Raw genomic sequence first — 15,979 nt, 5'->3', positions numbered from 1 at the left:
TTGTAAATGTAAGCATTTTGTTCAAAAGGGGGTCAGTCTTCAGCTGGAGCGTTGCCAAAGTATTCATACGCCTTGAATTTTATTTTTACATTTTAATACATTATAACCACAGAATTTTATGTTATTTACCAAAAGGTTTCACATAAGGGTGAAGGGCAAGGAAGTTAAAAAATTCAGCTCAGTTCAGTTTTATTTATATAGCACTAATTCATAACAAGTGTCACCTCTAGGTTCTATAATCCTTTCAATTCAGTCACAAATACGTTCCAATTAATCCTAGTTATCAAACAGGAACTGAGATCGCAAATAATTATTAAATTATTCAAAGTAGTTTAAAATGATTCTGTCTAAAAGATACACTATTTTCAAAAAGATTGTAGAAATTAAAAAAGGGACGAATTCAGCTCTCTTTACTCCAATGCCACCAAATAAAATCCACTGCAGACAGTTATTTTCAGACATTTCCAAAGTCCAGCTGATCTCTGAAGATTCGACAAACTTAGTGAATAAACAACAGCTTGAAGAAGGAGGAACACAGCAGACAAGTCAGGAATAAAGTTGTGAAGCAGTTTAAATCTGGATTAGCCTAACAAACAGAAGCATAAACTGATAATCTCACAGAACATTTTCCACTCCAACAGCCAAATGTAAAGACTTATGTAGAACCACAAACCCACCGATCAATCGACATGAACTGCTATGGACTCCACCAATCTAGTCTTGTGGAAAATATACAAAAGTAAAGCAGAAAATCATAACTAGGTTCATTTTCCAGCCACCATTCATTTATAAAACATAGCGAACATGTGGAAGTAGGTGCTCTGCAAAGATTTGGCTCTGAATGCAAATGGATGCTTGTTTGTCATGTTTTATCTTTAAACAAAGGAAAAAAATGAATCAGTTTCCTTTCACTTCACAAAGTTTCATTATCTATAATTATTTTGTTCTTTAATCAAAATTACAATAATAGCAGACACTGTCCCAACTCTTAGCTAAGTTTGTTATGCCACCTCGTTAGCTAGCCAGCTCTACCTCGTGTGCCGTTTGGCGGTTCAACACAGCGCTCTGCAGCGGTCTTAAAGGTGAACATGCCGAATCAACAAGCATACAGACTTGGAACTACTTCAAAGTTATGCCCACAATGTTGCTCAGTCACATGAGTCCTAGTGAAATACATGGAAGTATAAGGTTCTAATGTGACCAAATGTGAAGAAGCTGGATGGAGACTTTTGCAAGCACTGTTTTCCACGAAGCCACCTGCTGAGGGCCTTTGTCTCTGCCTGACTCAGATAATTCGATGCCAATTTATATTTCTAAACCAAATGCTCCCCACTGTGCATCCACAGCATGTTGTTAATTTGGTTTCTAATCACATTGTCTGGACAGGGAGCCACTAACACGGGGTCAGGAAGGACTCTAGAGATTGGGTTTCACTAAAAAGTTAAAACGATAAGAGGTCAGAGCGCGCAGCTGAGTGGTGACAGTGGTATTTGAAGAAGACATACTGTGCGTCTAAGTGACAAATGAATCCACATCCCCTCTCACTTACAGGGAAGCACATGTTATCTCTATGCTGTGCTTTATAGTGAACGCATTAATGTTTACAGCGCCGCTTTTTACAGATGCAGCTTTTAGAGAGCTGACAATGCGCGACACATTACAAGCTCATATGATTCATAGCATATGAAAAGGGGATTCTAATTCACACTGGAGGAACAAGGAAAGCAGTGGAATTATAAGTCAGTTTGCTTGGAGGTAGAGTTTCAGCGCACAGAGCGCAGAGAAAGAGAAAGATTCCTGAAACAATAGGCTGAGCTGGCTGTGAGAGAAAAAGTTGAGTGAGACAGACAGATGTGAAGAAGAGGAAATAAAAGCAAAGCAAGACAGCTTGGCAACATTTGCAGAGAAAAGATGCAGAACTCTGTTTATCTAAGGATGAGAAAGTTGGAAGAGAAACGATTAAATTTTCACAAAGAGCATCTGCTCTGTTGTCTCATGGACATCGTCGCAGTCTGCCCCACTCCCACTGCAGAGCAGTTTACACAACGGGTTGTACCCCGAGTGCAGTTATCTGTCGTTAATTATTGTGCCTTTCAAAACTATTTACACAACTTAAACGTTTGTACTTGTTGTCGTGTTGCAACCAAAATATTTGTCCTTCTACAGTCTGACTGACACAAAGTAGCAAGTAAATGTGAAGTTGAAGGATAGCAATACATGGTTTTCATTTTCCTAAACAAACACAAGTATTAATAGTGTACAGTCCTTGGAAAAATATTTATAACACCTCGAACCTTTTCACATTTTCATATTAAACCAAGAGCCTGTCAAAGGGTTTCTTTGCGATGTAGAGCAAATTTTTGTAAAGTGAAAGGAAAATTACAATTATAAATGGTTTTCAAAATATTTTGCATAGATAAAATATATTTAAAAAAATATAAAACACCCCCCCGAAAGACAGATTGTCATCTGGACTTTGATTAGGCCATTACAACACCTAAATATTATTTGATCTTAATTTTATTGATGCTTTGATTGTACCTGTAGGGTGTAAGTTGAACTTCAACGTCAAAGTTGCAAAAATAGTAATTTTTGCAGGATTATCCTCCTTTGGTCTTCATGTAGCTGTTTGTTCATTGATGTTCTCTAACAAACCTTCATGGTACAAGCTACTTCTGCTAAAATTAAATTGCACATAGCTGCTTTCTGCAGCAATTTCTAATTATGTGATTCCTTAAGGCCCTTTGCACTTGGATGTTTTTAGAAGTATCGGAGTAAACAAACACCAAACTTTTCAGGTTTTTAATTGCTTAAAAAAAATGAAAACCACACATTGCTTCCTTTCACTTTACATCTATTTACCATTTTGCATTGGTCACATAAAATACATTGATGTTAGTGACTCTAACATGACAATAAGTGGAACTGCTCAGGGTTATAGTACTGGACCAAAGCCCCGCGCAAATGTTTCAGCAAGTAATACTGTGTTGTACTTATATCATCTAAACTTAAAGCCGCTAGTACTTTACTCTGTAAAACAGTCCATTTATCTCACAGGCTCCTATCTGCTGATTTAAAGACTGGCTCACTGAAACTCTATCCTACTGCTACACCCCCACAATGGTATACCACAGTTACAAAACCGTGTGTCCGCATGAGTCAAATCCACTGAATCACATTTATGCTCATGAATGTGTATTAAAGTTGCATGTGTCTGGTTTCATTTATTTTTTATTTGCCTGTTAACACCGTCTCACTCTAGCAGTAACAGCAGTAGCCATCCACCAGAAGTTGTCATATTGGAGTTGGGCTGATTAAGCGTACCATGTAGGCAGGGAAATTCACAAGAGATAAGAAGTGCGTAGTATGAAGCAAGAGAGATTGGTTAGCAAGGTGCTGGCCCGAAGCCAGAATTTTTCAATGTCACATCACCACGGTTACTTAAGCCCTAAATGTAACTCACTCCAGAGGGGGCTCTGTTCGAAATTTTTGGGTTCAATCTTCTGCAGGAACATCAATGGAGTGAAATTCTCTGTTGCTTTTACAGATTATGAATAAAGCAAACCTGGTGAATTGTACATTTGTAACGCCCCTGATCAAAGCTCTGCGCAAAAACACGAATCCTTAGAAAACATTTTTTTCCCCACATCAGCACATCCAGGTAGTGATACGTTGATGCATCAAATGCTCCCTTTTTGCTAATGAGATCCATTTTTTTTCTTGATTTTATTCATTCATTTATGCTTCCTCACTTCTATCATTCTGCCCCAGGGCATCATCAGGGTGTGAATGCGTGCATGAATGGGTGAACAATGTAGAATGAAGCGATGTGAAGCGGGGTCCTCTGCCGTTGAAAAAGTGCTATACAAGTAAAGGTCATTAACATTTATAATTACAAGGACTCACAAAAACAACATACAGCTTTTATAAAATCATTCTGATAGCCAGAGTAAGCCTGATGTATTGGTACTTCTTCCCACTTGTAAAATATGCCGTAAAATAAATATAGGTTTTATTGCCATAGCATAACTTCACAGTGAGATATTTATAAAAATCTAATATTTATGTTCTGTATATCAATTAATTTCTTGGAAAAGAAAAAGAAAACCAAAGCTAAATGTTTAAAAAAAAACTCTCCAGTGGGACAATCATGACCTCAAGTACATCTAAGGATTCAATTTAAATAGATGTATTTTTTTAAAGATGTTTTTCAAGCTCTTGGAGGTTGACTCATGTTTCTTAGATCATCTTCTTAGTAACTCCACTGCTGTTTGTTTTCTTGGAGTGAAAAATAAACTGAAAGTGGATCTATATTTGTCTTGTCACCACACACATGGAGCAGGTTTGTAAGGAAAGTAAAACATCTCAAAACCTCACAGTTAGAGAACTACAACAAATAGAGGCGTCTGGGAGTCAGCAAGTCTCCATTTTGCTATGTCTAGACGCGGCGCGGTTGTTTAGGAGTGATGCTAGAGTCCTAATATGTAAAAGGATTGGTGGAGTCTGCTAAAGTCTACCAGGACATTGTGATGTGGTGAAGGATTGGTGATCCTCCCAAGGTTGTGAGAACCTTTTCAGAAGAGAATATCAGGTAATTTTAGAATAAAATATATTATCTCTATATAAAGTATATTGGTCCTCATTGAGTCCTTTAGTTTTTCACAGATCTTTAAGTAGAAAGTAAATCAACAAGAAATCTACTTCTGAATTTTTTTTGGAAATACAGTCTTAGACAAAATCCTCTATAAAGGATTCTGCATGTTTGGTGAGGCAACATTGGTTTGTGGTGACAACCAGGCAAAAACAGATTTGGTTAAATATTTTTATATTCATGTTTATAAAAATTGAAGACTTTTTTTTAAGAAGGCAGACATCAATATTCGAACAGCGTTCCATCCTTTCATCTCAGCCTCTATTGCCATGCAGTCTCAGCATGTGAGTGAAGTAAATTAAGTCTAAACTGAGACTGAACCACAACAGCGCGCAGCTGCAGGTGGGCTCACCTTCAAAAGTGAAGATGTTTTCTTCGAATTTCCATTAAAAGGCCATTTTAATTCACTGTGGGTGACATCATTAGGCCTGTGGAACATAAAGAGCTCAAAAACTCTTTATTTCTACAGGTCGCAAATACTTCGGTCGATGACTGTTTTGCAATATATATCATCAGATTGAATCTATATATATATATATATATATATATATATATATATATATATATATATATATATATATATATATATATATATATATATATATATATATATATATATATATATATATATGATGATTCATGAGTTGTCTTCTGGAGGTGCAAAATGTTTGAGAGCACTTTTAGAGGGAGGGAAACCACGGCAACACAGAACAGGTTGGTTCTTGTTGGCCCTGTAGGTTTTACGTCAGAAGAGCAAAATTTGCCATGATTAGCCTGTTTGCTCTTTGGAGTGGAACAAATCAGAGCTCAGACATGGGATTTTTTTTTATGTCTTTAGCAGCAGTGTGTCCTAAAAAAAAAATCACAATGTGTGCCCAATGTTTATTACACTATATGGAAGATGAAATGTATGAGTGGAATACACCAAAGTGGTCAGGGGAAGTAGTAATTATCAAAATAACAGATGGAGGTCTACACTGCATAGTTTGCTGAGGTTCCAACATTCTGTGAATCCTGTGAGTTAAATTTGAACAGTAAAATGCAGTTTTATTTTGCTTGTTTTCGTACATAAAAAACAACTGTTGACAGGCTGGAAGCTGAACATTTTGGTAAAAGACAAAGCACTGCTCATCTCAGATTTAAAAATTCAACATTTTTATCAGTTTGTAAAATGAAAAATTGCTGCCATCTGTGAAGTTAGAGGCCATTTTAGTTAAATAGCTGCCAAGTGATCTATATTCCCCCACCCCCACACCAATACTCCAGTAAGTGTGTGTGTTTGGCCAACTCTATGCAAAACATCCTTTACCTACCAAGTGTGAAAAGCTAATTACACAAGGAGTAAATTGTGCAGGCGAAGCCATGCATCTTAATTAAGTTTGGATTTCATTAGACAACATGCAAGATAGACTAAGATAAAAACACAGGGCACAGTTTTTGCACTGTGACGCAGTGTGTACGGGAGCATGTCAGTGTATTGTTTGCTTTAATATGCGAGTATAATGGATGTGGACGTGTGAAGGGAAGTACGATTTTTGTGAGAGCAGAATTACATACACTGCCTGCCAAAAGTATTCACAACTTTTCCACACTTAGTCAATTTACAACCACAAACGTCAATCAGCTTGATCTGCAACGATTCCAAATAAGGGACCTTTAATAAGTGAGCAAGAAACAAAAAACAAAAAAAAGTGCATGCGGTAAGTGAGTGTGTTGCACATGATCTTCAAAAATTGCCAGTGTAGTTAATTACACGTGCAAAAGTGATGGTGCTGGAGAGCGGAGTGACCGTAAAAGAAAGGTGAAGAAGAAAGTCGTTATGCTGGATGCACATTATAATAATAATGAATTTAATTTAAATTAGTTATGCAACAAGGTGCAACACCACAATAAGAACATTTAAATATCAATTTAAAAATCTCCACACACCCTTTAGAATAAGGGTTAGAAATAAGGGATATTAGAAGGATCCTTGACCCAAACATAACCAGCCAAGTTAAGGCCATAATGAGCTTCATACGACCCTGCAAAGGAAAATTGGAGGGTAAAGATGTGGGTTATTATTTTTTATTTCATATTCTTTAAATGATCCAAATATTTGACAAGATATGTCTTCTGTCATTGCATCTATGCCTCCTGCTCGCCACTGTGTGTGCAGACAGTTTGCACCTGTTTTTCAGATGTGATTAACAGAGACACAAAAACAGCACACCCACAATCTGATTCTGGTTTGATAAATGGCATTGCAGGTGGCAAGTCGATGTATTTGCATATCCTCCTCTGAGTATTTTGTACTTTCTGATTATATGGTTTCACTGCCATCAAGTTTGCTCCAGTTTTGTATGTGCAAACCTTTTGTAGATCAGGCCCACAGACTTCCATTGGGATTTTATGTGACAGAATAATGCAGAAATAATGCATAATTGTGAAGTGGAAGAGTAAAGGTATATGCTTTTTTTTTTGCAAATAAAAACAAAAAGTGTGACATACATTAGCTTTTTGCATGTTATTCTCTAATATCTCCAAGATAAATGAAGTGCAATCAATTGCTTCAGAAATCACCCAATCAGTAACCTTTGAAGTCACTGTTAGTCATTGTAAAAAAAAAAGAAAAAGAAAAGGCAGCTGTTCTTCAAAGAGAACATCAGTGAACAAACAGAATCATGAAAACCCAGGGAAACACTACACAGAAATAAGAAGAGACACATTTGTGGACAAATTTGAAGCAGGGTTAGGTTAAATGGCAACATTCCAAACTTTGAACATTTTGGCACCACTGTTCAATTCATCTGAAAATGGAGAAGTGGCATTACCAAGAGGCTCGTGGTAACTCTTGAAAAGCTGAAGAAACTCACAGCTCGGTAGCAAGAATCTGTTTACTGCATAACTACAGTAAGAGATAAGCCAGTGAAGACAGAAATCTCTATAAACATCCTGTACGGAGTTTGCAAAAAGCGATATAAGGGACATCAAAGAAGGTGCTTTGGTGAGATTAAGCTGAAACTGAACTTACTGGCATCCTAGTAAAATGCTGTGTAATAAAAATAAATAAAATAAAATTGTACTCTGAACATTACTCTTAGCACAACATTCCAAAAGAGGGACATGTTGGTAGTAACGTCCTGCTGTGATAATGCTTCTCTTTAACAGCAGCAGGGAAGCTGTTAAAGAGAAACCTGGAGGAAAATCAGTTTTACTTCCAGGTTTTTCTGTGAGATAGACCAAGATCTATCTGCCATGTTAGATGGTAAAGACATGCACACAAAAAAATTGCTGCTATAATAATAGTGAAAACTGGTTTTACTTAAATACAAAAGCATACCAATATTCTCTAATGTTTTTTTTTTGCAAAACATTTTTAAAAAGTTTTTTTTTTTCTTTCACTTCACAACTTGTTTTGTATTGCATACAATCCCACTAAATACTTTGAAGCGTGTTGGCTGTATTGGGATACAATTATAAACAAATTCCATAGAGGCAACATGGAGATACTTTTTCATGCATTTGGGTTGCTTAGCACATATGCACATATCCATCATCACCCCACTGGTAAGCCAAGCACTCAGATTAGTATAGTTTGACAGTGATTGCATAATGTCCATCCTAATACGTATGAGGGTATTGATTTTCAGCAAGCTAGTGCATTAAGGTGCAAAGCAGCTCTGTGTCTTGTAGGCGAACTGTTAACAGCTTCTGGAAGCAAATTGTGAATGGCCCGGCCTGTTGCTGTTCTCTGGAGCTTTCTGACATTTGGCAGAAAAATGAGCTGTAATAATGTATCTCAAGCTTTTTGTTTAATAAAGTACATAAAAAAAAATTCTCATCTACAATTATGCATCTTCTTCACATTATCGCAGCAGCAGGTGTTCCGTCTTATTTCTTTTTTAATTTGAAGGGAGAGCAGAGAACGAGAGTGAAAACACAAAACTTGGCACACCATTAGCTGGTTGCCAGCTTCTCTTCACAGCTTCTGCCAGCTGAGAGCAATGTGGATTTTCCGAATAATTTGTTCTTGGTTGAAGAAATATTGCACCTGAACTTTACAGGGTGTAGGCAATCTTCTGAATAAAACCTTGTTTAGCAGTGCAGCCACACATGAATGTTAATTTTTGCCTTTTTTGGGTTTTTTTTATTGCCTGCTAGGTTTATTAAAACGAAGTGCATATTTTCTCATGTTTACATCCTTTTGTTATTATGAATTCAGTTCTAACCTGATTTCTGGTCTCTTTCTCTGCAGGTTTTATCCATACTTGTGGAGGCACATTAAAGGGGTGGAATGGGACTATAGAAAGCCCCGGATTTCCTTATGGATATCCAAATGGAGCGAACTGTACCTGGGTGATTGTCGCCGAGAAGGAGAACAGGATTCATATAGTTTTTCAATCTTTCGCCGTGGAGGAGGAATATGACTTTTTATCTTTGTATGACGGCCATCCGCAGCCGACTAACTTCAGAACGAGGTAAGAAGGCGGCCCTGAAGTCAAACACCTTGAAGGCTGCATTTAAAGGCTGGGAGGCAGGAATGGGAGAGATGTGAGGAAGAAAAGTCTTCAGTGATCACTTCTGACGGAAAGGTCAACCTTAATGTACACATGACAGAGACTGTTTATTCTTGTCAGGGAGGTGTCAGGCAAGTCAGGCGTGCTCAGTGAGACGAGTATTGTGCGTCAGCCCTTCTCCGACACAGTCTGGCGTAGATGGAGCTGCCTCCTTAAAAAAAAAAAAAAGTGAAGACCTTCATTGGAATCTTACTTGCGAGATGAACAGTTTATCTTTTATTTTATATCATTCAGCCTGGTGTACCGAAACAGTCCTTAAAATGTAGCTTATTGACTTGAGTATTTGGATATTGCTTTGATGGTCTTAGGTGGTGTGTGTGGCAAATGGAACTTGAACAATAGCGTGAATAAAAGCCAGAGGCGTCTCTTTCATGAAGCCCACTTTTAAAAGTCACGTCTTTTGATTCCAAAGCAGAGTCCTATCAACCAGGACACTTACACTCCCAGCCTCTGCATTATTTTTGAATGAGCATGCCGGTTTAGTTTCAGTGATGGATGGGTCAAACTCTGTCGCTATCATCCTTTGTGCTAATACTTCACAGGAGGAGACAAAGGTGGAGAGAAATGTGAACATCAAACACAAAAAACCCCCCTGTTATTTCTTTGCTTTGGTTACCGGATAGGCAAACAACTGTTTACTCAGTGTGCTTTCTGGATTCATACAAAAGCCTGACATTTAAGTGAAGTGGGGTTTTCTGGGTCATTGCATTGTCAAAGTGCCTTTTTAATATTTGTCTTAAAGATACTGTGTGTGTTTCTGTGAGGATACAGCAAAGCAAAACTTGAATTGGATGATAGGGAAAAAAAAAAGACCTTGATGTGCAGATTGAAATCTGGATTTTTTAAAATTGTTTTTATGTCAACATTTAATTGTTAAAACAGTAAAAACATATACATATATTTTTGATCCAACTAATTAATGAGCTAAGATTTTGTGGTCACAGTACCCTGTTCTGTTATGTCGGAACCCAGTCAAGCAGTCAGTGGGTTTTGGATGGGTTTACCAGATGAAGCCAACAACAACAACAACAACAACAACAACAACAACAACAACAACAACAACAACAACTTGTGGACAAACAAACTTCAAGGCGAAAGATCTTAATGATATGAGATTCATATCTGTTCAATGTTTTGATGTGAGATGGCAAAGGACATTTTATTTAACATTTAAAAATTGCAGTTCTTCACATTTAATAACTGTTGACTTATAAAAAAAAGTAAAAAGAAAATAAGTAGTTAATGCAAATATTTATCTCCTTTTAACTTTTCACATTTTGCCTCCTGGTTGCCAACGTCTCAATGTATTCCACTTAGATCAGTTACGTTAAAATAATCAAAGTTGATAGAGAAATGTGGAAGAATAGATTTTAAACCTGCCAGTAGTCAGAGTTCATGCAGTGAACTAAAATTGAACTAAAATTTTAAAAGTTAAAATTCCAACAGTGCTTCATAATTTTTATTCTGTCTCTTATCTCGTTCTTAACTCTACTGCAGTGGAAGTGGGCTGAGGTCACATGTTACTACAAAGAAGGACATATAGTAAAGAGTGGCAATAAACTGGAACAACTCAAGAGTTGAATCACTGTTGATGCTTTACTGTAGGGGATGAATCACTTCAGGTTTTGAAGAGATTGTTCTACTGTGTTGCATAATATTTTCTGAAGGACAGGCTTACAAAAAGAGTTGTCAACAGTTAGATTTAGCTCAATAAATCTGACATCTAGCGTCTGTAGTCTGAAATATACAAAATGATTTCTATAATACACGACTCTTTGTACTGAAATCAACCACTACATAGGATTTTTGTAATATTTTCTAGTACGTGTGGGCGAGCAAGACGTAGCAGATATCACACTACCAAACTAACAGCTGGTCAAACTATGGTCCATAAAAGTCAGGGGTCCTCAAACTCAAAAATCTCCTAGCAGTTATAGTGAGAGCTTTTCATTTTCTTCTGTCAAATGTACAAAAACAAATTAGTTTACACAAACTCTGAACTAAGATTTCTGTTTTTGCAAAGGAAAACAGAATAGCCTATTTTTAACTACTTATAAGTTTTTCATTTTTAAAATGCGCAGTTTAAGACAATTCCTGGCAATTTAGCAAAACTGGCACCGCAGTTAAAATACAATCTGAATAAATCACTATATGTGTATCTATATTTTTTTCAGTTTTTCTGTTATAATCAAAGGTAATAGTAAAAACACTACAATGTGTACATTGTACAAAGAATCCTCTTTTTAATTATATTCAATCTGGGATTTAATCTAGTGTTAATTAAAACCTTACTTACATTACACCAGCAAGGAGTGTATATGAAGATTGTTTTTGATACAAATCTTAATTTAATACTTTGATTAAAGTTGTGTAGTAAGCCATCTGTGTCAGTGAATGGCAGCAGACTGTGCGCTATTGGTGCACAGTCTGCCCAAAATGACAAGAAGAAGAAAACTGGAGAATTCAGCAGTTTCCCTAAATGCATCACAGCATTATTTTTCAATATTACATTTTATACAAGAGATCCACAGAGACGGTAGGAGACCCATTCTTTGATAACGACAATAATTTATTTATTTACTTCTTGTTGTGCTTTAATGTTTCTTTGTTGAAATTAGGCTTCAGAATTAATCCCTTTTCCAGCCCCTCTTGCTGTGTTAATCTTTGTGAGGTCTGTTTTCCATTCTTCCCCCCTTCCTTCCTTTTTTATTTATTTATTTTTAAAATCTTCTTTGTATTGGGTTTTTTATTAGGATACCAGCTTACTGGTGCTAGTTTATTATTTTAAATGAATATCTCGCCCTGCTTCTCGTCATTTTGCATATAGTTTTCGCCTTATGTTGCTCCTTGCACACCTGGTCCTAATTAGCTAATTATTCTGTGTCGTTCAGTTTCCAACAAACCGAAGCACGTCCTGATAATATTACTCTCTTCAGTTATTTTGTTTTGTCATGTTTTTTTTATTACTCAGTAATATTTTCTGGGACCAAAAACTTGCTCTTGCAATTTAAGCTTTATTTTTTAAAAGGAAAAGAAAACAACAAAAAGCAATTTCCTTCAGTACTGACTTTTAAAAAATTGAACCATGTAAAATTTACAACCTAATTTCAAGGGATAAAAAAGCTATTTCACACAAGAGGGACAGATGCTCGTCATATACGTTGAAAAGCAGAAACTAGTTTTGTGCCAAATAAAATATTCCTCAGACTTTCAAATTAATCTGAGGTTATATGAAATGGACTGTAGAACTACATTTTTTTCCCCCAAGGCGATTGTGTAAATGTATTTTAAAAAAATACCTCTTGATAGATAAAATATAAATAAAGGCTATAACTACATAGACAATTCACTTATTTTAAAAAAGATATTGATTTGCTGAAACTATGGTTTTGTGATCAAAACATCGTTTAGGCTGCCGCATCCTTCTCTGTTACAGTGTTACATTTTCTGTATTGCATTGCATGTAAATGTGGGACTGTTTATTTCCTGCCTGAAAGGGATAATTTCATGATTGCTGTTACAACCCCTACTGTTAGCAATTAATTAGCCCCCTAACAAAAACTAGAAAAAAAAGTCCCAGCGATGGAAACATATTTTGGGAGCTTTTCCATCAAGCTGGTTCGGTAAAAACTAATCACTACTTTTTTTATGTCTTCCACTGGTGGAAGCACTGAGTGAATCTTGTTCTATAGGCACAAAACGTTTGCTAGGCCAATGCAAAGAACTGTTCTCATCAGGAGGTACACTCATAAAGCACCAGCAAACAGATGTTGAAACTGCACACTTATGTTTTGGTTTTTAATATTCCCGTTGACAAAGACAAAAACTGTCCACATTTTCTTATTTTAATGTAATCACCAGTCGGGGCTGGTAAATGTCAGTCGCTGCCATTTTGAGCCAATGTGGCAACTATTCTGGCCACTGCTTGAGTCCAACAGCTGAGAGAGAAACCTGAGCATTGTGCACTGCTGTAGCAATAGTTATTAAGAAGTAGCGTGGCAACTAATAGTAGTTAACTAATCTGTTTAGTCAACTTTCTAACAATCATTTTAACCCTTCTCTATTTTCTATGAACACAAGAAAATATTTGTGATATGATTAAGATTGCTTTGTAATACAAATGAAATATGTGACTTTTCATGAGGTTATGTTCATATCCTTGAACACTGCTCTGAATGTTGTTTTAATCTTCCAATAACATGCATACTACTGTTTTTTTTCCTAAATTGCAAAAACTATCTGGCAGAAAACATTTAAGTCTTGAATTCATCCTGCTTATTTATTTTCTTTGGTAACCTAGACAACACAAAGGTGTTTGGATCAAATGGTAGCTTGAGAATGACATACCAGCCTCCATAGAGGGTGGTAGAAAATTAAATTTTCATCCCTGTTGTCAGTGTTGTGAAATTGGATCTCAAAACGCTGTTTATGACTCCATTCATAAACAGTCACGTCTTTAAATATTCCCAGGTGGCACCAGTAAATCCCACCTGAAGCTCTGAAAATATCACTCCTGTGTGCTGCACAGTTTCTGAATATTAATCGGTGATCACAAATGATTGTTGGGAATTTTCTGAGCAGACTGGGTATTTCAAGATTTTTATTATGAAGAATGCAAGGGAAATTACTACAATTAACCAGAGTACAGCCAAAGAGGGTATAGACATAATTGTCTACTTTTGCCAATGTTGTTTAGCATCTTACATTGTTTGCTTTTTCTTTACTTTGCCATGTATGTTGAATGCAGTTTCCACATTGTTTTGAATAAAAAGAATAACGAATTGTACATAAAGAAAGCATGCTCTTCTGGTCTTCCGCTTGCCCTTTCAGGTTAGCATAAATAGAAACCTTGGTCAAGATTAAAGATTCCTTTTAATTTATTTATTGCTTTAATTAATCAATTAAGGTTGAAATTCAGAAGGGAACATGACAAAAGCAGCTATCATGCTTTCTTTTTCCAATGATTTGGACATCACCATGATCTACTTGATTGGTGTGTTTCTCTATTGATCTGTGTATTCTCTTTGCTCTGAGACATTTCCACCACCCCCCTGACTATGTGATGCGTTTACATTTAGCTAAATCCCTCATGCCTGAGAACGTCTGGTTGAATCGCTTATTATTCTGTCAAAATTATATGCTGAGGATAGTGGAGTGGAAATAGTTTGGGTAATGATGTCTTTCATTTCATTGTTTCCAAGCTCTGACTGTGTTCTCATTATAATAGCCTTTCCACTGCTGTTTTTCAGGCGACAAACTTGTATTGAATCATATGTTTAGACAAACATTTCAGTTTTACATTGCAATTTAGCTGCCCATTCATATTATCATGCAAAAATTTCTTAATTGGAGATTCTTTCATCATTGTGCTTACATGCATTTATTAAAGTTGCAGTATTTCAGTATTGCAAAAATTGGATTTTATATATTAACTGTCACTATGTTGTGACAGCATGAAAGAGATAATTTGAGAGAAGATTGAGCTCCTCCTCCTCCTCCTAATGGTATAATTGCTGTCTGCATAAATGCACCACTCTGTGAAAAATAACCAATCAGTCTCATGTATGTGCTGCTCAATGTTCTATTGGTGGAGAAACAACTTACTTACTATGATAAGTTGGATTGACAGCACTAGAGCCTTCCTCCTGGCTTTGATTGGTTGTTTCTAATGGAGCATTGCATTTGTGCAAATGACCAGAGTCCTTTGCACAGTCATTTGCACTATGCTCCTCATAGTGAAAAGTATGAGGAGCTAATTCTTTTTTTTTCTTACTAATTTTCTCTCTCACTTTATACTGTCATGATATAGTAGAAGTTTTAACAGATGTGTAAAACACATCTTTTCTTTACAAGTTACATACTGCAGCTTTAACCAGACTTGCATACAATCAACGTAACTTTATTTTAACAGAAATAAGCTTTTGCTAACAATTTTTAATGTTTTAACTCCACTTACTTGTAAGTTTTTGCTGCTCATTTTAGAGCTTGTCCCTGAAATGGACTGCGGGTCCATTCCTCGGCTTATATAGGAACTGCTGCTTTATTAGACCAGTTTTAAAGAGCAGCTGCTGTTTTTATCATCAGCATCTTCTAATTATGTAGTTAATGACAAAAATTATCAATATTTTCCACTGACTTATTTGGACAATATAAATATTTGACAACTTTTTTTCTCTATTTTTTTATGCTTAGTGTTCCCAAACTGATCCATGTTCTACAACACGTCAACATTGAGTTATAGACTCCCTTGAGAGTCTAAAAAGGTAACATTTCAAATTAGGTGAAAATGCCACTAAAGTAAATATGCCACAGGAAATAGGTTGTTGACCGGAATGGTTGACTGATTTTTTCTTTCTTTTTTTTTCTTTTTCCAATCAGTAAACTAAAACACTATCATGCTGCACAGATAATGACACTCCTCGGAGCAGAGGGTGTTACTGAGTGAAAAAGACCCAAAGTGAACAATTTAGTATCAGTAAGGTATTTAAAAAGGCATTTAGAGAAAGCACTGATGTAAAACGCTTTTTGAAATGAGGGAGAGAAAGTGAGAAGATTAGGATTTATTACAATTCATTCAGGATTCAGGAAAAATGCTGCAACGTTTGAGGCTTATAAACTTCTAATTGCTGTTGGGTTTTCTATAATGTGCTATTTTATCCTTAGCTTGAGGCTATTGTGTGGGTCATTATTCACCTTAGTAACAGATAAGCTTTGTATTCTCATTTCATGTTTCTAACAACAAACCAAAGGCAAGCACTATAATTTAGCT

General features: G+C 36.1%; 1 protein-coding gene across 5 annotated transcripts in view; it reads left to right on the top strand.

Annotated features, from left to right (window-relative positions):
- LOC103478352 (CUB and sushi domain-containing protein 3-like) overlaps nt 1-15,979 on the top strand; it is a 245,173-nt gene that overhangs the window by 16,945 nt on the left and 212,249 nt on the right. For all 5 annotated transcript variants that reach the window (XM_008432116.3, XM_081597601.1, XM_017309426.2 and 2 more), the window contains exon 2: nt 8,889-9,111. In XM_008432116.3, the coding sequence (XP_008430338.2) occupies nt 8,889-9,111 (223 nt within the window). The remainder of the gene's footprint in view (nt 1-8,888; nt 9,112-15,979) is intronic.

Source organism: Poecilia reticulata, chromosome 16, assembly GCF_904066995.2.
Source record: "Poecilia reticulata chromosome 16, P_reticulata-male-v2, whole genome shotgun sequence".
NCBI classification, from domain to species: Eukaryota; Metazoa; Chordata; class Actinopteri; order Cyprinodontiformes; family Poeciliidae; genus Poecilia; species Poecilia reticulata.
The sequence above is the reverse complement of the archived record's forward strand: the minus strand, read 5'-3'. Positions and strand labels throughout refer to the sequence as shown.